At 47.6% G+C, this 23,115-nt stretch overlaps 1 protein-coding gene across 9 annotated transcripts in view; it reads left to right on the top strand.

The window, feature by feature from the left end:
- MORC2 (MORC family CW-type zinc finger 2) overlaps positions 1 to 23,115 on the top strand; it is a 56,150-nt gene that overhangs the window by 20,316 nt on the left and 12,719 nt on the right. For 8 of the 9 annotated variants that reach the window (XR_005603167.1, XM_039560885.1, XM_039560888.1 and 5 more), the window contains 10 exons: positions 442 to 601; positions 686 to 797; positions 2,044 to 2,169; positions 11,225 to 11,304; positions 16,125 to 16,207; positions 17,058 to 17,143; positions 20,054 to 20,194; positions 20,614 to 20,768; positions 20,896 to 21,024; positions 22,275 to 22,380. Coding sequence is in view for 8 of the 9 variants with exons in the window: in XM_039560885.1 (XP_039416819.1) it covers positions 442 to 601; positions 686 to 797; positions 2,044 to 2,169; positions 11,225 to 11,304; positions 16,125 to 16,207; positions 17,058 to 17,143; positions 20,054 to 20,194; positions 20,614 to 20,768; positions 20,896 to 21,024; positions 22,275 to 22,380 (1,178 nt within the window). In the remaining variant the exon portion in view is untranslated. The remainder of the gene's footprint in view (positions 1 to 441; positions 602 to 685; positions 798 to 2,043; positions 2,170 to 11,224; positions 11,305 to 16,124; positions 16,208 to 17,057; positions 17,144 to 20,053; positions 20,195 to 20,613; positions 20,769 to 20,895; positions 21,025 to 22,274; positions 22,381 to 23,115) is intronic. The other variant, XM_039560886.1, reaches the window with a different exon arrangement.

Raw genomic sequence — 23,115 nt, 5'->3', positions numbered from 1 at the left:
TTCTATCTGTATTTTTGCTCTAAATGACAGAAAGCACCTTGCTAGCATCCTATAAAAACAATAAAGACTGAGATCAGGATAAATATGAGTGAAGGATATCTGAGTTCAAGAGAGAAATTAAGCCAGAGTGGTTTTTTTAGTATTATGAAAGTTGCTACATAGGAGGGGGAAAAAAGCCATTGAGTATGTGAGTAGCCAGTACCGTACATGTGACTTGGGAATGGTTCAGTCTGAGACAGGTATTGAAAGAAGGCAACTCAGAGGCTGGCAAAGAGGGTCTTTGAGTATTTGACAGACATGCAAACTACTGAAAAGTTGGAAAGGACTCTCATGGTGACTTAAGGGGCTGTCAGGAGGGGTAAGTCACTGGACCGTGACCCGCAGAAGGGGCTGACTGGAGTGGGAGAACCAGAGTCACTCTCAATACAATGGGATTTGCAGGTCATCGTTCCCCTGCCCACCTGGAATGCACGGAGCTGTGAACCCATGACGGACAACATGGAGAAATTTGCTATTGAGACGGAGCTCATTTACAAGTATTCCCCTTTCAAATCAGAACGGGAAGTGATGGACCAGTTCAATAAGATACGTGGTGAGAAAGGTACATGTGCAGGATGGTGCAGGTCACGGGTGAGGTATTTGGGGTTTGGCTGGGATTCACCTGGTCAACTCATTACTTGTTCAGGCACCCTGGTGATCATCTTTAACCTCAAACTAATGGATAATGGAGAGCCAGAGCTGGATGTGACTTCTGACCCTCGAGATATTCAGATGGCAGAAACACCCCGAGAGGGAACGTAAGTGTGACTGGTGTAACAGGCCCTGATCAAATTTGGTGTAGGGTTTGGCTATATACTGTGTGCATGGGGTTTTTTTTAAGCTTCTGTTTCTATAGTGAATTAGAGAATTTAGAAGATCTGTAGTTTGTTCTTTAGTTTGGGGTTCACGTGTGTGTCAGCCCATGGGTGCTGTGGCTGTGTTTGGGGTGAACGCCTGCGCTGGCTGGTCTCAGCTTAGCCAAAGCAGCAGACTTAGTGTCCTTTAGGCACCATAAAAAACGGAGCCCTGAGCTGTATGTTTCATGTTCTACACCTGTCAAACATGTTCTCATCAGCATGAGAGCTGGTTGTGAGTCAGTGCTGGTCCCAAACTGCTGTTCAGTTTTGTGATTTTGTTGCAAAACATGAGATGCTGTGCAGGTCAGCCTCTGTGGGCGGGTGGTACGGGAGGCAAATGGGGTGTATCATCACATCTGTCAGGGAGCAGGGGGCACTCCTCCCTGCAGAGGGGCAAGAAGGATGTGGTTGGAGGGCAGCTGGAGGAGCAGAGGGCCCTGTTTAGAGAGAGCTGAGTGTTTGCCGAGTTGATTATCTGTACCCTGAAAAGGAAAAACTGAGCTGAAATGAGCCAAATGCTTGATTAAATCCCAGAGCTCCATAGGCGCGCTTAGCAAGCTTTACTTTTCTGATGAGATTACATGCTTCTTCCCTTCAGTGCTTGAATTTTCCATAGAAAATTTCAGACCCTGTAAAGCAGCTCTATCTATGTATTAGAGTGATGATACTGAGCAAATTCCTTGGGGCTCTCCAAGGGATCTCAGCATCTTTAATGCCTGTTTGTAAGGCAGGCATGATTGCCACTGATCACTGCCTCTTCCTTCTGATGTTGTGGTACCATGTCTGTGTGAGTAGTGCAGGTTCTGTGGCAGTGTACTGCTGACTTACTGAAGGGTAAAAAAGCTCTGGTAGGTGGGCACACTTTTAGTGTTAAATAGTCCAGTTTATAGCTTCGACCATTATTATCCAGATGTATTCAAGCGCCCTCTTCAGGCTGCAGTAACATGTGTATCAGTGTCCTGTAGCAGTAGTTACGATGTAAGCTCAACAGAGATTCTGGAGAAGACATAAGTAGAAAAAAAATTAAAGAAAAGCCTTGCTTAATGTAGCTTCATGGTAATTAAAATTGACAGACCTTTTCTTTCACCTGTCTGTTTTGCTGAGGGTATTTTTTGGGCATCTTCTGAAGTAGACGGCTCTCTTGCAGCAAGCCGGAGCGCCGCTCCTTCCGTGCCTATGCTGCTGTGCTTTATATTGATCCCAGGATGAGGATCTTCATTAACGGACACAAAGTACAAACCAAACGACTTTCGTGCTGCCTCTACAAGCCAAGGTAAGGTAGGATCCAAGACCTGTGGATGTGGGACCAATTGGAATTAGAGAAAAGGTGAAGTGTTTTGCTCTCCAGGTGTATCCTGCATAATTCCATTCCTAACTCTAACCCTAAAGCCACAGAAGCATAACAGAATGGCATGTGGTGTTGACATTGTGGGAAAATAGATACATAGTGGAAAATCTAATGCCTTTGAAAATTGTGTGAGTCATTCGTGCAATTTGGCTCCCTTTTAGAGCAAACAAAGAAATTAAGATCCTGGTTGTATGGAATGCCATATTCATACAAAACTGTTGGGTAACTGTGTTGGTTTTTTTGAGCAGAAGAAGGAAATACATATGGTGGGTGGTAGGATTATTTCCAAAAAGAAACTAGACTGAGCGCTTTCAAACAGTTGCTTTTGTATGTAGCTAGTCTAGGTTATAGAGATTGAGAAAAAGCTTTCGCTATATTCCTTTTAAATTTCCTTAAACAAAAAATGTGATGGTGAGCTGGGATGTGCTGTCAGTTGGCTGAACAGAGACTGAAAAAAGGTTACCGGGCTGGGAGGGGAAAGGGAAACTGGTATTTAAGTCTGCCTGAGGCAGACTCTCTGGGAGCACACAGTCTGCATTCTAGATACCCTGGCATAATTTATTTGAATAAAATAGTAGTAATTTTGTAGACTATTTGTGGATTTTTTAGTATAGCATTTTGGGCTCACTCTCAACCTACCAGGCGCTGTTAGCAACCGCAGGCCAGTGGCATGCCACTGATAGTGCCTGAAGAGCCTGGCTGGTTTTTAACTTAGGCTTCCTCAGCTCCTTACATGAGACTGTGTGAAATGGTATCAGAAACCTGTCCAAAATAATGGAACATTACATCCACTGCTCCTCATGCCTGCCAGGCCAATTGTTTCCCTGCGGAAGGCAGGGAACTTGCCACTGTAAATCCTGATTTACTGGGTAGAGAATCTCTGGATTTCTAGATTTTTGACTGTGTTTTATCTACATATGAGAGCCTTGTGCTGCTTTCTCTTGTGCTGCAGTCCAGCAAAAGTACTAGGGAGAGAAACCAGAGAGGGACACAGGTTTTTATCTCATCAGAGACAAGCTTTTTGCAAGAGTCATAGACAGGATGCCATCACTGTGGGTGATGCTGCCAGCATCATGACAATATTAGGTGTTCCAGGTCACTCCAGATGTTCATCTACCTCAGTGTCTTCTTTTTCAAGTGGTCAGTAGTCTGTTCTAAGGAGCCCCAAGCTGATGGATTAGTGCTGGTGGCAGGTGTATCTCACAGATCTGCTTGTGCCACATCTGAGCAGATTTCTGTAGATCTGCTTATGGTGCTAGGCCAGTAGAAATTCCCCAAAGACATTTACATTTAAAATCCCCATTCCTGCAACAGAGCAGTAAAGACTGTGCAACGCCTTCCTGTAGAGCACAGTGTAAATCTTCTCAGACTTACGGCAATTACTGTGGCCTTACTGAGCCTCTCTGGAGAATGTCTGGACTGCTCCCTTCTGGCTGGACTTCCTGATGCCAGTTTTGGGCTCCAGAAGTTGTGTGGCCATCAGGAAAAGCCATCAAAGCCTTCACTGTGGGCTCTGAGAGCCAATACAGCTTTTGGGGTAGATGCCACACTGTGCCCTGGGCAGATTGAGGAAACTCAGTCTTTTTCCTGAGAAGAGCTCAAATCTGCCCTGGGTGGCTCTTTCCAAAGGGAAAACCAGTAAATCAGTCCATTCTGAGAATGGAGTTACTCTGCTTTTAGGTGTGGGGTTTTTTTACATTTTTCTCCCTGAACATGCTGGAAAGGGTTGCTTATGCCCTGGCTTTCCCTTTAGAGCTGGAGCCAGAGCTCACCATCCCCATTTAGCTACTAGGCTTTGAGTGCTCTGCAGGTTAATACTGGGTTAATCCCTTGCACTTGTACAGGCACGCCTTTGTGTGTGAGTGCACAGGGGAAGGTACCTCCATTATGGTGCTCCTTTGAGATCAGCTGATGCAGCAGTGATGCTCAGCTCTTTAGCACAGCTGTGTTTCTGGCCCAGTAGCCCAGGCCAGGTAAGTGTTGAACCTTCCTGGTCAAGCAAAGGGGTGGGGAACAGACGGTGGAGGTGCTGCTGCCTTACAGCCTGAGTAGCTAGTGTGCTTGTGTGGGACATCTGAAGGGCTCTTTTCTTCTAAAGGGGGCTCCCTCCTCCTGTCAGTCAGGTTGCCTTCACCTCTGAAGGAAAAGCCTGTACAGTGGCTTGTCTGCAGGTTCCAGTGTTGATGTTAGTGAACAATGAATGGAAATCCACTGTGGATTTAGGATATGTAAGTGCCTTTACTGAAAAACAGGTTTTGCAGCCCTTGCAATGTTTTTCAGGGATAACAGTGTGTCTCCTGAGCAGGACACTTGTTTGCTGTTTGTCATCCACCCATGTTTCTATGGGAGAGGCTTCTCCTCACCTTTCTGGAGCTGATATCATCCTGATGGCAGGGGCGGGCTGGTTTTGTGCATATCCTTCACCAGTATTTGCGGTTCTGTTACCACATTTCCAGCTTACCCGGGAATGGCCTGTGTCTCCTGAAGGATTGCTTCCTGAAGGATTGCTTCCTGAAGGATTGCCTTCCCTTCCCCAGTACCTGTTGGAGCTTGTTTAGCCATATGGGCTGTGCAGGTAGAAATAGCGAGGCCATGTGCAAGGCATGTGCCTCCATGAGACACTCTGAGGCAGTTGGAATGAGTGTCTTGAAGCTCGTGATGGCTCACAGTGCCGTCATCTGGGATGCCCCACAGTTGCTACAGCAAAGGAGTGCTGTCCCTACGGTTCCCCCAGGTGTTACCCTGCCCCCTGAGCTGGGCATGGGGGGATAATTCAGCTTCACTCTGCTTCTCTTTTTTTTTTTTTCCCCTTAGAAGTCAGGCAGATGTGGGTGAAGTAATGTGGTTCTGCCAACATGTTGAAAGCAGCCTTGCTTTCAGAGTGTGCTGTCTCCTGGCCCCAATAGCTTTCATCAACCTTACATAGGTTAGAGATGGCACCACCAAAATCCTGACTCTTTAGCTCCTGACATGGTGAAATCACAGACTGTGATTTCTGGAAGTGTTAGCACCTGCCTGCTTTTACCCCAGGGAGGAAATCTTTAGAAATAGCAGAAAATGAGTTTAGCAAAATGTATTTCAGGGAACTGTGCTTGTGGTATTAATTTTCTAGATTTGGGAGCAAGGGATTCCTATTGGTGAGACTATTTCTGATGTCAGTACCAACATCCATGTGTGCTCACCCCCAGAAACAAACCTAAACAAAACTTTTCATCAGTACAAGGCTGCTTCTCATGAATCCTCACAGTTTATCTGCCATTTGGGGGGAATTTTGTCTCTCAGGATCTAAGTGTGATTCTAATCAGTTGGTCAGTCGAGTGTTACATCCCCATGTGTTTTTGCCTCTCTGTAAAAACAGCATTTCTAGTGGCTTTTGCTTTAGCTAAATGCTGGAAAAGTTTATCCCATCCATTTGGGATGGGATTTTCCTCTTGATACATCCAAAACCTTGTGTCTTAAGGTGATCTGAGTTCCTGCAGGCTCCGCTTGTCCTAGGTGTCATCTTTCCTCATTATGTACTTGGAGGTGGTACGCACTCATGAGCTTCTACCTCACACACAATCTCTCACTCTGCAGCAGTCAGTGAATTTGGATCTGTATTTGGCATGCTAGGATACAGGGAAGGTGAAACAAGCCACTCCATCTCTAGCACTATTTACAACGTTGTGAGTCAGATATGGTAATACTGTCCCTGCCTGGCTTCGTGGGGTCCCACATGCCCCCACAGAAGCACGGGTGGGTTCAGTATTACAGTCTGTACCAAAGAGTCAAGCAGGGCATTTGTGTGCGTTCCAGCAGGAGCATTTATTGCTTCTAGACTGTCGAAGGTAGCAGAGGCAAATACGAACATGATCCCGAGGTTCACAGTTTTGTCCAGGGGCAGGGAAAAGGCAGGACTAGGGAACAGGGACCAATGGAGAAGCTCTGGGGGAGTGACGAGGGGTAGAGGCTGACAGCCAACTGGGAAATCCAAACTGGGATAGATTAACTTAACAGAACAAGCATCCTGGGAGAAGCCCCTTTGGCCACCCTAGCACAAGGTGGCTTCTGTGGTACTAGGGACCCATCTTACCGAGAACTCTCTGTCCCTTGTAATGTACGTCCACCGGCCACCACAACTCCTCCTTTCTGTATCAAACAAGAAGGCCTCCCCTAGGGATCCCAAAACCCAACGTCCCAAACAACTAAACATACACGAAACAACAATGATCAGAAGCACCCACAACCCAATGCCTCAACAAGTCCTTAAGTCTTTTAGAGGATTTTTCTCTCTGGATGCTGGAATGGATGCTCTCAAGGGCAGAGGTGAGGTTGAAGCAGCACAGTTCTCTGCCCCAAAGGGGCTGCAGCACAGTCCAAGCATTCACTGTTGGTGGCACCAGGAGCATCCAGAGGGCAGCAGGGTGATAGGTGTTGGGGGCTGGGCATCATGGTGGTGAATGTGGGCACAGGCTCTGGCAGTTGATTCTGTTGGGGTTTCAAACAAAGCTTTGCAATTTCAAATGGGGGGGCCTTTCCCATCCCCCCTTCTCTTACTTCAAGGTCTGGGGGGAGGGAAATGGTATAACCAGTAGTAAATAAAGAGAGTGGTGCAAGTTAACAGAAAACATCTCAATAAAAGTATTGGGGAGTGTGGTTGTGGGAAAGACAAGGCAGAGGGGTGGTAGTAGGGAATATTAACTGCTGGGAAAGCAACAGAAGGGGTAAGATCTGGGGAGACACCACAGGTATCTTGACTTATCCGTTTGAAGTCATGTTTGCAGTTCTGGTTACGGGACGGTGTGTCTGTTTCTATGGTGGACATGGGTGCTGTTTTGAGTCATCTCCGTTTCCAACCAGTGGTGGTCTGGTCTTTTGACTGCACCCTGTTCATCCTGGTGTGTGTTGTGTCCACAGGAACGGTGTTTGCTGGGCTGGTGCAGGGCTTGTTTTTCTCTGGCAGTTTCCAGGTATAATCTGTGGTCCTTGGTTTCTTCACTCTAGTTTTTGGTCTTTACACTCAGCATCAGAATGTGAGAAGTCACTGTTCTGTTTCTTTGACTGTTGTTCTGCATGCTCCAGCTGCACGTGCGAGCTGGTCAGGTTGACTGCTTCACTGCTTCCCTTACGATGTTTTCGCAGCTCTCTGGGAATAGTCTGAGTCCTACAGCTTGGCTCCTGCTACCCCCCCTCTTGTTCTGCTTCTCATGCAGCACAGGGGTGGAATTTGCTGGCAGAGCTGGGGCTGAGGTGAAAGGCACCATGCGGGCGGGGTTTTCGCAGCTGGGGGAGCAGAGCGGCAGCTGTGGCGACTTGGCAGCCTCAGGGCATTCGCAGAGCAGCGGCGGCAGTGGGCGGAAGGCGTGGCTCCACAGTGCCGTGGCAGTGAAGGAGCGGCCGGGGTGAGCTGGGGCAGAGCCTTCTCGCAGGAGCAGCCTCCAGCCCGCTGCCACAGCGGGGGGAGCTAAGTCTTCTAGGTTGAAAACGACAACAAACTGTCCTTTCAACTCTTGCGCCACGTGGGCGGCTAGGGGGAGCCGCTGCAAGCGGCTGCGCGGGGCTCGGTCCTGGGTTAGCAGCGTGGCTGGCTTGGGCGGGCCCGGTGGCAGTGGTGACGGGGGGGGGGGGGGGGGGGTGGGAGAAAGCGGCTCGGCCCACGTCCTGTCTAAGCTGCCGCGCAGGAAGGGAAGTGGCGCCGGTCAGAAGACCGAAGGGGTCGGTCGGCAGCCTTTGGTCTGGGCTGAGCACGCAGCGCGCTGCTCACTGCCCCAGAGCTCCTTGGGGGGGACGGCGACCGCCGCCCCCTCTGCTGCGGCGCTGCCGGGGAAACCGAGGGCAGCGGAATCAGGCACCTCTAGCATTTGCCACAGCTGCCGCTGCTTTTTCAGTCTTTGTTCGGAGGGCACTAGATCCCCTCTGTTTCTAGCATTGTCAGGCTGTCTCAAGCCTTCCAGGGAGTCCCCATATAACGCAGTTCTGTGCTCGCTGCACGAGCTCTGGCGTGCCCTCGATCAGAGAGAGTCCAGCTGCATTACTTCTGTGCGTCGCAGAAGCGACCTCGGCATCAGGATAGGCGCTGGCTGGGCGCACTCGCTGGCTTCTTTGCAAAGGAGACACGGCAGGAGCCGATGATACAGGCTCACGTTAGTTCGGAGATAAAGGAAGAGAGAGTGGGTTCTTCTGGTCTGGCTTCCAACAGGTTTATTGTCAGAAGTTTAGCAACCAGAACACGGCAACGATCTTAATCCTAATAGCCCCGGGAGCCTTTTCCCTCAGTTTTATAGGGGGTTTGAAAACCGCGGGAAAAGGGGAAAACAACCAATGAGTTACAAGCAAGGGGGAGGACACAATTCAACAAGAACCAATGGGGGAAACCGAGAGGCGGGAGATACAACAAAGAACCAACGAACAACCGAGTAAGAGAGAATTTTCTGAGCCGCCCATCGACCCACCCTCTGAGTCTGTGTCTTGGGGAAACTCAATCCACGGGAGGGCCCAGGGTTGATCGGCATCTCGCTGCCCCAGCCCAGCAGCGGGCTGGGACATAACAACACCCGTATGCCGCTTTTTCAGCTTGAGGCTTCTCAAGCCAGGAACCCGCCAGGATCATGGCACTGGGGGGGCACCACGGACTCTGTGGGAGAGTCATTGCCGCTTCGTTCACGGCTTCTGCTGGGGCTACTGGGGCCCGAAGCCAGGTCGGCTGGGGCACAGAGCTGACGCTCAGGGGCAGGCTGAGCCCGGCAGGAGCGGCTGTTCCAGCACAGGGCTCGTAGCAGGCAGGCGTGAACACTTTGCAATTTCCCCTCATGAGGCAGGTACAGGCGCTACATTCGTGCAGCAGCTTTCACAGCACCTTGCGCTCTAGCACACACATATGCAGCCCTCACTATGGCTGGGCAGTGAAGGGAGGGATACCAAGGCAGCACACACAGAGGTGCTGCTGTCCCTGAGCGTCTCGAAGTCTCCCCAGGTGCTACCACCCCCACTCTCGGTCTCAGCCGCGTGGGAGCGCAAGGTGGGTTGGTTTTCATGGGCAGGGCCATCAATGGAGGGCGCAGGGACACAGGAGGGAGAAGAGGCAGGATCTGCGGCTAGGAAGGGAGTCTCGGCAGAGGGGGAAGGGCCCCATGCAACACGTATCAATGCATGGGAGGGGCCAGGGACAGAAGAGGGACCGCATGCAGGCGAAAAGCCCACCACAGCTTCCACGTATCGTTCGCCATTTTATTTGAGGGGAATGGAAGTGGGAGAATTAAAAATAAAGGTAGCAGCTGGGTTTGCAGGATTGATTCTGCTGCCACCATGATCTTGTGGCAAATGTTAAGTAGAGAAAACCGGGGAGGTGGGTACAGGGAAGAGGTTTGGGGTAGGACCCGGGGTGGCCTGGCCAGCACCACCATGGGCAGGGAACAAAGGAGATCAGGAGAGAGCAGGCAGATGATAGCGGACCTGTGCACTCTGGCAGAATCCGTTTCCCGGTTTCCCTTGAAGCAGGGCAGAGGGATCAGGGATGTAGGGAGAGGGAAGCGGTAAAGGGTTTTTTAAACTGAGGTTAACATTTCCCAACCGTTTTACAAGACAATCAATAGCTTTTGCTAGCTTGTAAAGGAAATAACCTTTTCCAGACATAAACAACCATCTCACAAAGCATTTTAAATACTCAACTAACCACTGCTTAAACAACCACTGAACAAAATGTTTTAAACCTTCCTTTGTATAACAAAAATTCTCACGAACAAGGACTCTTAGAACTGGGAGAAAGGCTTCCCACAGGAGATGAGACAACTCTGCCCCATCTCCCTCTCTTCCCAACCCTCAAGATAAAAGGAAATTAACAAAAAAGGATACAAAAGTCACCCATATTACCTTAGAGGGTCAAATAAAAGTCTCGAGGGTGGTCCACCGACTTTAGACCAGTCTTCTCTTTCCCTAGAAGGTTGTTGGTCTCCCTTCCAAGACCCCTGATAGAACTCAGAGGTTTCTTTGGGGGAAATGGCTGCTCGAAAGGCGACTTTATTCCAGCAGCGAAGTTGTGCTGGAGACACTCTCGGGGACAGTCCGAGGCCATCCACGTTCAGGCACCATTTAATACTGTCTCTCTCCGGCTCTGTGGGGTCCCGCGTGCCCCCACAGAAGCATGGGTGGGTTCAGTATTACAGTCTGTACCAAAGAGTCAAGCAGGGCATTTGCGTGCGTTCCAGCAGGAGCATTTATTGCTTCTAGACTGTCAAAGGCAGCAGAGGCAAATACAAACATGATCCTGAGGTTCACAGTTTTGTCTGGGGGTGGAGAAAAGGCAGGACTAGGGAACAAGGACCAATGGAGAAGCTCTGGGGGAGTGACGAGGGGTAGAGGCTGACAGCCAACTGGGATAGATTAACTTAACAGAACAAGCATCCTGGGAGAAGCCCCTTTGGCCACCCTAGCACAAGGTGGCTTCTGTGGTACTAGGGACCCATCTTACCGAGAACTCTCTGTCCCTTGTAATGTACGTCCACCGGCCACCACAACATGGAGCACACAGAAGTGTCGTGAAACTTGAAGTTCTGGTCAAATTGTTGCTCTGCTTTGAGCTAGCCCTGTGTGAGATGGACCTATCATACTGCACCTGTCGACAGCTGTTCACAGGAAAGGTTATTTAGCTGTGGTGCGAGTGTTTTGAGAAGCTTTCCATATATATTCACTCCTCTTTTCCACTTCTGAAGAAATTATTTCTCTAAGTCTTGAGATTTGCTCCAAGAATATGGATATACTTCATCCCCACTGGTTAATGCAGAAGAAGAGAGGATATTGTGGTTGCAGCTACTACTAAAACACCTCTGACTTAAAAAGATTTTGCCTAGCTTCATCCAAAAATGTCCAGTTCATGATACGTAAACTTCCTCCATTTACTGAATCTGTTGGGAGGAGTAGAGTAGCACATGGGGACCTTGTTCTCTCATGGAGTGATGAAATCTTACTGCTGAGTTTGCTGATTAATAAATTTTGATCATCACAGGATGTACAAATACACTTCAAACCGTTTCAAGACCCGTGCAGAGCAAGAGGTGAAGAAAGCAGAGCACATGGCAAGGATAGGTGAGTCCTCAGGGTATGCATGTGCCTTCATTCAGCTATTGCTAAGGGGAGGACCAAACCCTTGCTGGGTGTGACCTGGGATTGCTTGCCTCTAGGTTCATGGATTGCTCAGGAACTGAATTATTGCAGCAACTACAGATGACACGGACTTACTTCCATGCAATGGAAGGAATGTACATTGTTCCCAGAGATCATTTCATCTGAGTAGCAGATGTACAGGATAACCCTTGGAGTCCCAGCAGTTTGCCCTCATTCCGGCAGAAGCCTGGCTGAGCCCTGTCACCCTGCAGTTTTTCTCTCACCTTTAACATATCATGAGCTTTTGGTTGTGTTCTGTGCCTTTCCTGTTAAGGCAGCTAAAAAAGCAGGTTTTTATTCTGTCACTTAATGTAAAGGGATTGGTCTGGGTGTACCAGGGAGCCCTGGTTTGTTTGGTTTTAACCCTTCCAGGCATACCTTTTGCCCATCTAATCTTCCTTTTCTGTTAAATCCTGTAATCCTTAGGGAAAAATCAGTTTGTCATTATTGGATATGCAGCGTATAGAAATCACACAAGCATATAAATATAGCATTAAACTGTATTATAACTGTATTAAATCTCCAGAAATTTAATACACAAAGCAGTGTCCCTCCCTAACCCTTGATGGAAGAATGCTGTAGTGAAGGAAGAATCTTGGAAGTTGTAAGTCATCTATATGTGACCTGTATCTTCTGGTAGGTTTCATAAATCAACTACATAAATCACTTGGAGGCATGTGTCCTCTGTCCCTGTGTCGGAGCTGCTTTAGGCACGTCTGTGTATGGCTGCAGGTCAGATGCACAAGGGATGGTGCCACATTCAGCCTGTGCAGCATCACAGACAGCAGTGTGACTTTGACCCTGCCCCAAGGCAAAGCAGCAGAGTGAAATGGTGTGAATTGCCGTGTTCCCTGTTCCTCCTTTAGGAAGTACAGCCTGGTAAGATAGACTTGATAAGATGAAGCTTAAGCAGATTTTATTGTGTGCGTCAGTCGTCATAGGTGAATTTATTTTTAGATTGAGTCCTGTAGCCGGGGCAGGTCTTGAGCACACACTCCCATTGCTTTTCAATAAGGTGCAAAGAGCAGGATTTAGAGAGGCTTCTTCCCTAAAGCAGTCTATGAGGCTTTCACGACACTTAAAAGTGGAGTTTTAGCATCTGGCACTGAAAATTGGTGTCCATTGGTGTCCCAGCGCTGAGAATAGGTCCTGTTGGCACAAAAATGTCACCCATTTCCATCACCAAACGAGCCCAGTGCCTTTGGGTGTGCAGGGATCACTGAACCTGCAGTGTTCCCAGGTGGCCGAGAAGGCCAATGGCATCCTGGCCTGTGCTAGAAATAGTGTGGCCAGTAGGACCAGGGAACTGATTCTTCCCCCTGGCCTGGTACTCAGCACTGTTGAGGCCACACCTCAAGTGCTGCATTCAGTTCTGGGCCCCTCATTTCAAGAAGGACATTGAGGTGTTAGAGTGAGTTCAGAGAAGGGCAACAGAGCTGGTGGAGGATCTGGAGTGGATGTCCTGTGAGGAGAGGCTGAGGGAGCTGTGGTGGTTTAGCTTAGAAAGGAGGCTCAGGTAAAACTACCTGAAAGGAGGCTGTAGCCAGGTGGGGGTAGGTCTCTGCTCCCAGGCAACTAGTCACAGGACGAGAAGACATAGTCTGAAGGTGCACCAGGAGAGGTTTAAGTTGGACATTAGGATGAATTTCTTCACAAAAGGGGTCGTTAGATATTGGAATGGACTGCCCAGGGAGGTGGTGGAGTCACCATCCCTGGAGGTGTTTAAGGAAGGACTGGATGTGGCACTTAGTGCCATGGTCAAGTTGATGTGGTGGTGTTGGTCACAGGTTGGACTCCATGATCTCAGAGGTCTTTTCCAACCTAATTGACTCTGTGAACTGGCCCAGTGCTTCCAGTGTGCAGGGATCGTCAAACCAACCCTTCAGGGAGCGCAGGGATCACTGAACTGGCCTGGTGCCTCTGGAGGAAAGAGGGCGTTGAGCAAAGGGCTTAGGAGACTGTGGTGAAAACTCCCAGCTGACCTCAGACTTACTGCAGGAGTGGGTCACATGGGGCCTCCAGGACTAAAACATGCTCAGGGCATTATCCTTGGTGGCATACATCTCATCACTTTGCTTGTAGGAAAATAGATTTAACCTGTAGCACCAAGCTTTCTTGTTCTCCTGCTGGTAGAAACAATTAATTTCTCATAGTGTCCAGCTCTCCAGAGGGATCCTCACCCAGGAATGATTTGCAGTTTGCTCTTTTAAAGCCAGGAGTACATTGTGAGAAATGGTGGGTCTCAGCTGAGCAAACAGCAGTTCCAGAATGCCAGAGATGCCTGCCTGCAAGGAATGTGTTGGAATCAGTCAGACTGAGGGATTGCTGAGTCTCTGGAAGTAGCTTATGAACTTGTGGAATCAAAACAGGATAACCAAAAAATAGCTGGGAGGGGGAAGATGTATGAGCAGCAGTGACTGTTAGTGACATGGCTTTGGCATGTCTAAAAAGAGCTATGACTCAGGAGTGAAGACGTACATATATTTAAGATGAGGAAAAGCCACTTTTCATTCCCCAGGAACTAACTTCCTGCTTCATGCGATAAGCTGTAATATGTAGATCCCTAATTGAGTGGGTGAACCTAGGAAAAAAGTATCATTCCTGGGCAAGGTGGCTGTGAAAGACCATCACCTTCTTTCTCTGTTCTTCTGAACCGAGACTGAGTACTGCACTGAGGCACCTTGGCGTTGCCATTGCCTGGCTTCTGGAAATCCCCTTCCAAAGTTTGGAAAGCAAACAAATGGAAGAGGTGGGGAGTCATGCAGGTGTCCAGTACTGGAAGCTAACAGCTCTGTGCTGCTCTAGGTATTATTTCAGATTATTTTGGTGTGTTCAGTGACATGCTTGGCAGTGTCATGGGTACGCCATGCCTGTTGTCCCCTGGGAGGATGTGTATACGGGTTCCAGCTGCTGCGTGCTTGCTGTCCTGCCTAGGACATGCATCTTTATGCCTTGGGGCCTCAGCCCTGTAACTGATTCGGTCCCTTTCAGCCGTCTCAGTTGTCACTGCATTAGTGGAGCAGGTTTGACCTGTGCCCTTCTGGGTTACCATTGTGTTCTTTCCACTAGTCACAAACATATTTAGCCCACCAGCAACTTCCCTACAAGCTCTGATTGAAGTGGACCAAGTGCTTTAAGCAGCCTCCAGCCTCCTGTTGGTTTGATTTAGCCAGACTATCTCTTGATGATGGCTAGTCACACAGCACAGTCCTTGGTAAGCAGCTGTGAACTCCAGAGCATGCTGTTGTGGGAATGAGGTGAACAAAACTCCAATGGGACACAGCATAGAAAGAAAAAGGGATTTCTGTTGTAGTGGTCTAAGTGAACTGAGTCACTGATTTCCTTCTGGCTGGCAACTGAGTGCTGCTTTTTGGAGAGATGTTGGTAATGCCTAGGAGCAAATTGCAAGCCTGTCATCTTCTTGCTTACCTCATGCTATGTAAATCTTAGGCAAGGTCGCTCCTCCACTGGTGTGTTTCCTTGTTTTGGGTGTCTTACAGCAACAGTTTATCTCCCTGTGAGGACAGTGGGGAGGGAGGTGGCTTTTGGGTGTGCTGTAATCAGGCTGCTGCGCCCCCGGGTGTGGGAGTGCAAGCCTTGTTTGCCTTGGTGTGAGCAACACCATTCCTCAGCATGCATCCATTGTATTTCCAAATTACAGAATCACAGGATAACTTGGATTGGAAGGGACCTTATAACTCATTTTGTCTTAAGTCTCCCTGGAGTCTTCTCCAGGTAAACACCCCCAGCTCTCCCAGCCTGGTTCCAGAGCAGAGGGGCTCCAGCCCTTGGAGCATCTCCGTGGCCTCCTCTGGACTGGCTCCAGCAGCTCCAGGTCCTTCCAGTGCTGGGCCCCAGGACTGGAGGCAGCTCTGCAGGTGGGGTCTCACCTGGGTGGGGTAGAGGAGCAGAACCCCCCCCTGCTGCCCATGCTGTGGGATCAGCCCAGGGTATGGGGAGTTTCTGGAGGCCAGTGCCAACAGCTGGGGCACTGCCAGCTCTCATCAAGCAGCACCCCCAAGTCATTCTACTCAGGGCTGCTCTCAGTCCATTCTCCTTGTGGAAAATGAGGTTCATTGAATAAATCTTAAGTAATACAAGGGTGGTGTGCACCTATCCTCAGCATTCCTGTTTGTCTAGGAGAGAGGCAAAAAGGGGAGTTCCTTTTATGTGGTAAGTTTCTTGTATGCAGGGATCACGTGCAGGGTAGGTTTTCAGAATGCTGGGCCTTATTTAATGCATAGCACAGATTTGTCTTTTTTCCAGGCAAAATTTAGCAATTATCAGAGATAAAAGTGTTTCTGAGAGTAGTCCTTTCCCTTAATCTCTGCAAGAAAATTACCTTTTTGGAACTCCTTTTCAAGCCTGAACTTAGTCCTGGTTTTGTGAGAGCCTTTCTCTGAATCATGTTACCAGGCAGAGCAGGCAAGAGCCATGGGCATCCTTACACTTTCCAGTTCCTTGTTGACTTCCTCATGGATCCTTCCTTCAAACGTGCTTTTGCACAGTGTATCCCTGCTATTGTACCAGTGTTGACTGTGACCTCTGAGCATGTTTAAGATGCCATGTCAGTGGGGCCCTCTCATGTAAGGTTTGATTTTTGTACCTTTTTGTGTTCCCTTTGTACCCTTTGTACTGCACATCAGTGCAGCAAAGGCTCTGTGGAATTGTTCTCCCTGGGTGAATTCCTGACGATGTCTGTCTGTACTAAATGACATCATCCTTGTCCCCGTATGTTTCAGCGGAAGAGAAGGCTCGTGAGGCAGAGAGCAAAGCCCGTGCCCTTGAGCTACGCCTTGGAGGGGATCTCACGCGGGAGTCCAGGGTAAGCCTTGTGCTTTTGGCAGCATATCGTGTTTTGGGCACCAAGGGATGGTTTGGAGCACTGGTGGTGGAGTGATGCTGACTGAACAGCACCCCATGGCAGCATGCTCCAGTCAGCAGTGAACTTCCAGCAGCATTTAGGCATCTGCATGGCCTCATCACCACTGGATGTGCTTCACCATCTTCACATGGTGTCCAGCCCAAGTGAGAAGTGTGCTGGCATTCCCCTGCCTACACCCCCAATATATCCTGCATGGGAAGGTGACTTCCAGACTAGAGGTGCTGTTTGCTGACAGCCTCTGTGGAAGCAGCCTGGGAAACAGGACTAGAACTAGGGGCTTTTTGGCTGTTCCCCGCAGCCTGTACAGCTGACTCTGAGGCATTTGGGCAGGGACTTTTGGGGAGGGCTCTTTGCTTCCTTCCAGTGGGACTGTGGTTTTGAGAGGGGCAAGGCTGAGCCCTGGTGCCAGGGGTTCGGAGGAGGGCTGGCAGGGACACCAGGAGGGTCAGCAAGTAACACCAATTTAAAATCTCTGGGCTTCTATTGGTATATGATGGAAACAACAGTATCCAAGTACCCTGGATGTTTCCTTGTGCTCCCTTGCCACTGATTTCAGTTTCCTTGATCTTTTATTACATGTAGACATTTTCCTCCAAGCAGCTGTGTAGCTGCTTAAACAATCTAGCATAAGTGCTGCCCTACATATGGAGTCGCACTGGTTATCACCCTCGACCGGTTGTGAATTCTTTACATTTAAAACATTTCTCAGCTCTTCCTGAAAGAGCAGAAAACCATAAATTGAGTGAATTTTATGAATTTCCCAGCTTGACTATGCAATGCCTGTTTCCAGGTGACACTGCGTCAGGTCCAGAACTTGGCCATCACCATGCGGCAGGAGGCTGACGTCAAGAAAAGGATTAAGGATGCAAAGCAGCGGTGAGTGCAGGGGCTTCCAAACTCTGGAGTTCCTAGGCTGTTTGCTTCAAGTGCTCATATGTCTCTCCTGCTTCGCATGTATGTTCGGTTCAGCTCAAAGCTTAAATATCCATGGGCATCTTATATGCCTGGGCTGTTAAACTGAGCAGCTGGATCACTATTCTGGTTACCTTTGCTATTCTCCTTTTACCTGCTGAAGGACATGTGGGTCTCTGGGTTGGATTGTTTGCTGTAGATGTTTATGTGGTTTTCACATCACTTTTTTTCACTCTTTGCTTTTTCACCTGCAGACAAGATTAAAGCTGATGAAAAAATGTTCACAAGTTACAGTGAAACAGCTTTAGTAATTTTAGGGATGTTTTCTAAAAACGGGCTGAGTTTTGGTGCAGTCAGTGCTATGAAATCCCAAGGCATTCTTCTAGCTTAGCTCTGGTGGCAATTAACTTTGGTTTTTGATGTACTTACAGGAATATTTCACTCTTAATATACGTTTGCTTTGCATTTCTCAAATAAAGTGATAACCAGAAACAAATGCTCTTAAAACAAATACTGAGTCTGAGGAAGTTGGGGATTTGAATACAGCACATCTCCATTCCTACCTATCTGTGTGCATGCTCATTTACGTGGCTGCCTAGGTCAGAACTATCCCAGACATGTTGCCGGAGATAGATCTAATGCATCTTAAGATGCTAAAAAGAAATAAATAAATACAGCTTCAGTTTAAAAGTGCTAGAGCTAGGATCTGAAGGATACAGAAGCTTGTGAGAGAAGCTGTTTTCTTCACCTTCCACATTTCCATCTATACCTTGTCCTTTAATTCTTGGGTTTGGTGACATTAGTGTGCAATGAAAAATTTTGTGAATAGCTTTCTGCCCTTCCTGCCCATGGGCAAAATACTTCTTCCTCTTAATAAACTGATCAGCAAAATAAGCTCTGGGCAGGTACATGGATTTCCCTGTGTCCCTGCATTCATCGCTGGTGATCAGAAGCAGTTCAGAGGATCATGCTCTTCCACAACGTTGTACTTCATCCAGAAAACAGAAGAAAATCCTGAAAGATGTGTATAATAGGATAGCTTCTGTACTAATCAATCCCTATTGTCTTTTGGAAAATTCTTGAGTTACAGAGAATGTCCTAAGACAGTTTTCTGCTGTTTCCCTGATGCTGGGTGCATCAATTAAAGAAGTGCTTTATGGTTTCTAAAGGCTGTGTAATATCAGGTTGGATCTGAATCCAGACAATAGGACAGGTACTACATTCCTAGTAATGAAATCCCTGGCTTTTGATACCACTTCATTTTCCATGGTTTGGATGATAATTTTACTTCCTGTGCTCTCTGATAAAAATGAGGAGATGCCCTTCTTGTTTTGTAGGTGAGTACATGCTATTACTTGAAGTGTAAGGCTCTACATTCTTTTCCAGAAGTTAGAAAAAGAAAATGAATCCCTGAGATGCATGTTTTGCCACACTTGCTCATGCTCTTGAATCACAGTTGTCTACCTCGGTGAGCTGAGACCAAAGGGTCACATTCCAGCCGAGCTGTTGGCAGTGTTCAAAACCCCTCTTGGCAAAGGTTTAGGTTTAAAATTATTGAAAGCTGCTCTTCCAGATGTTTTCTGAGGAATGTACTAGAGTCACCTCTCTTAAATGAAGATGTGTCACAGGGTACCATTGCATCTGTGTGGGGGAGGATGGCCTTAAACAAAAAATGAATATGAATTTAATATGCAATGTTTCAACGTTAAGACAGACTCAGATCTCATATTTGCAGGTGATCATTGTGTAGGGCTCATGCGTGCATGGCTCAGGTCTTCCTAATATCTGATATTAGTAGACAGTCAACAGAACATTTTTAATAATTCCACTATGTTCAACTAATCATTTAAGCATGCTGAAGTCAAATTCCTCATTAAGATAAAGCACAAAAGTGCGAAGGACTTGATGTGGGCAGATGGGGAATATAAAGGAGGTCAAAATTGAGAGGGGTGGGCAGGACTGTGGTATAGGCTCTGCCTTGCAGTAGTTACAGGTTTGGACCTCGCATTTGAGGATACCTTCATCCTGAAGCTACAGATCCTTCTTATGAAAAATCCTCAGCATGGATATCAGGGAAGATGTGGAACCTGATTAATCTAGTGTGTTGAAGAGCAGGCTTCTGTTTGTGAGACACAGGGATTTTGTTGGTTTATTGCACAAAGAGATCAAAATCTTGAGGCTTTTAGTCTTGATGGAGATAGAATTGCTGGTAACCAAAGATTCAGATTCAGAAATCCCTGTGGGCTCAGAAACGTGCTTGAGGCTGACTTTTGTTGGAGTCATCTGCTGCATAGATAAGGGAAAAATCATGTGACTTGATATCCTGACATTCCAGGGAAAAAAGCTCTGCTTGGGCTGTGTGTTGTATCCTCCATCTTTCCAACTTAAGGAGCAGTCTTGTGAAACTTGCAATTAGGAGAACTTCCTAGAATCTGCATATCAAGACTTTAGTTTTGTATTGAAATTTGCATTTCCATGCTTTATCTAGATAGGGATCTGTATCTGGAAAATACAAACCAAAATTGCATGGGAAAGGACCAGTCTGGACGCAACAGCACTCTCATAAAACTAGTTCACTGAATGAAAACATCTGAAGTAAAAACCAGAATCGATTCTGAAAGAGAAAAAAAATTCCAATCAATAATTAAATTATCTGTCCAACCTATATTAGTATTTGTATTGCAAAGTTTTTGTATTTTGTTCATATTCAGCTGTAATGCCCTTTCAACAAATGTTTTGTACTTTTCAGAAGTAGCAGATTACAGGATTAATTTAATGCTCAGGGGTGCTGGATTTCCATACCCTCTCTCTAACACCAGCAAGTAATACACTTTATTTTCAGCATCTCTTGAAGTTCTGTTTTGTTTCCTACAGGGCGCTGAAAGAACCCAAAGAGCTGAATTTTATCTTTGGGGTGAACATTGAGCAGCGCGAGCTGGACGGCATGTTCATTTATAACTGCAGTCGGCTGATCAAGATGTACGAGAAGGTGGGCCCACAGCTGGAGGGTGGCATGTGAGTCCTGCAGATTTTTCTGCAATCTTTTTGCTTAAGCCTGGCACATTTCTACATCTGACTTAGGCTGTGCAGTAACCATGTTCTGCCTTAGTCATTCTTCATGAGCCTGAGGCTTGCTCACTTTGTCAGCCTTCGGTTTGCATTCTGACAAATAAATTATATTTAATACTGCCTAATATTTCCCTGGTTTCTTGATAGAGAGTTCTCTACACAAGTTTTAGTCATCCCTGCAACAGTATGAGGTGCTTGGCATTTGGTGCTGTTGAGTGCTTGTAGTAATAGTGCCTCATTCTACAGACAGGCAAAATAGGTCTTGACAGGAAATACAAATATTTGAGCCTATGTTACATTTTGCATGATGGTTCAGGTTGCCAACCTGTCAGTTTAATGTTTGTGACTGTGTGTCCCTCTTCCAGGGCATGTGGAGGAGTGGTAGGCGTGGTGGATGTGCCCTATTTGGTTCTGGAGCCAACCCATAATAAACAAGACTTTGCTGATGCCAAGGAGTATCGACACTTGCTGAAGGCCATGGGAGAGCATTTGGCTCAGTATTGGAAGGATGTTGCAATAGGTAATGAAGGTTCATGATTACCAGGGTCTGGAAGGAAAAACTTGGGTGGCTGGAGGGCAGCCAAGAGTGCAGATGGTGATTTTGTGGTAATGGCTCCATATTGAGCAGAATATGGTTTGTTTTCCAGCCCAGAGAGGTATCATCAAGTTCTGGGATGAATTTGGTTATTTATCAGCAAACTGGAACCAGCCTCCGTCTAGTGAACTGCGCTACAAGCGCAGGAGAGCCATGGAGATCCCCACCACAATTCAGTGCGGTGCGTCTGATCCAGCTGCTTCTCCCTGGGGAAGGGGGGACACTTCTGGCTGCAGCTGGGGACAGCTAAATGCGTAGGAGACTTGGGATGGACTATCATTATCCCCTCCTAGGGCCTGTCTCCTCTGCAGGTTGCGTTTGTCTGCACTCAGTGGTACTCTGTGACATCCTGGCACAAGGCTCCTTTCCTGCACAGTTCACTAACTGATCTTCAGGTGCTCTGACAGAGCAGGGCAGGTATGGCCAGTAGCAGTGTTGAGAGCAGGCTTAGAAATGTTGTATGAACTGGAGCTCACCAAAGCCACCCATCCCAGCACCAGAATAAGATCTGAAACATCCTCACAGGCAATGGGAAGTGTCCAAGTAATTTGTACCCTGATGCACTGGCCTGCACTGTGTGTCAGCACAGAGGGAACCTTTTACAGTTGCCTTGGAATTTAATGCAGGTTCTCTTCTGTGCACCTCTAAACAGCTCTGGCTAAGCCCTTGTTAGGGTAATGGGAAGTTCAACACCATCACTTTGTCACCTGGTAGAGGGACACCAAACTCCCTTCTTTACTCCCCAGGACTTGAGGATAAGGTTGTAGGAAGGAAAATAAGGCCATTCTTGTGGAATTATTTGTTAGGCTCTTCTGCCTTGATGGTTGTCTCAGTCTTTTCAAGGTTCCTCTGAAGGAGGAGGGGCTTTACTCCCCTTCTTCTTGTCTTCCCGTGTTGATATCCTTCCAGAGCCTGATTTAAGGGCGTTTGGATTTTCCTGGAAGAATTTGATTTTGTGAAGCTGTTGGTTTCCTGGTAGGCCAGCAATACTCTGGAAGACAAAGTTGTGTTCCTGGTTCATAAAAAAATTGAATTTTTTTTTTTTTTTTTTTTTTTTTTTTTTTTTTTTTTTGGATAAGTAAGAGACAGCCTGACTGCTGGGCTGAGCTGTGATGTCAGGACTGGCTGTTCAGTTTGGTTTGTATGTGCCATTGTTGCACCAGGAGTGTGAGGTCCTCTGGTATTGGTTGATGCCAGGCTTCATTGTGTTCTTGTTAGGGATGTCTTTGAGAGTTTCATTCAAGCATTTTGTGAGCATGAAGAAAGAATTGACTCAATACATTCCGTGACTGTCTCATTTTTTTTTGGCCACTAGTCTTACTGTTGTTGGATACACTTCGGTGTGGTCCTTGGGCGTTAAATGGGCTATGGGAAGAAAAATGATGTGTCTTGGGCTGTGTATTTCTGACTTGCAAAGCATCTCTCTGACAGATGTCTGTCTGAAGTGGCGGACTCTCCCGTTCCAACTGAGCTCAGTGGAGAAGAACTACCCTGATAGCTGGGTGTGCTCCATGAACCCTGATCCTGAACAAGACAGGTAAGAATCAGTTAATATTAAGACTTTTCTGCAGGGTGCCTTATCTGCACATGTGGAACTTTTTCCTGGTCAGTTGTTCTTTGAAAACAGTTGGAGGGATTCTGTACCTTTAAGTTGTGCTCACAGTCTGCGAAAAGGCAGCAATGGCAAGTGTATTGGGAACTGAATGCTGGGTGGGCATTTGCAATGTGCAGAGGACAGCAAGTGACAGGTGACACCAAACTGGGAGGAGCAGCTGACAAGCCAGGCAGTCACAGGTCCATCCAGAGGGTCCTGCAGGGTGGAGAAATGGGCCGGCAGAAACCTCCTGGCATTCAACCAGGAAAATGCAAAGTCCTGTCCTTGGGAGGAACAGCTCCAGCACTGGTGTGTGCTGTCCATCCCAGAGCTGAGCAGGCTCAGGGGGTTCTCATCAATGTATACAAACATCTAAAGGCAAAGAAGACAGAACCTGACTCTTCCCGATGGTGCCCAGTGGCAGGACCAGACACCATGGACATAAGCTGGACTGCTGGAGGATCCCTCTGCACATCAGAAACACTTTTTTCCCTGCAAGGGTGACCAAATCCTGGCCCAGGTTTCTCAGAGAGACTGTGCAGTCTCCATCCTTGGAGATATTCCAGGACATGGTCCTGGGCTCCTGGTGTTGGGTGGCCCTGCCTGAGCAGGATGGAACCAGAGGGACCCCAGAGCTGTGTCTAGCCTCAAACAGTGATATGGTGAAGTTTGGATCCT

Source organism: Corvus cornix, chromosome 15 (assembly GCF_000738735.6).
Source record: "Corvus cornix cornix isolate S_Up_H32 chromosome 15, ASM73873v5, whole genome shotgun sequence".
NCBI classification, from domain to species: Eukaryota; Metazoa; Chordata; class Aves; order Passeriformes; family Corvidae; genus Corvus; species Corvus cornix.
Note: the sequence above shows the minus strand (reverse complement) of the source record. Positions and strands in the feature narration are given on the sequence as shown.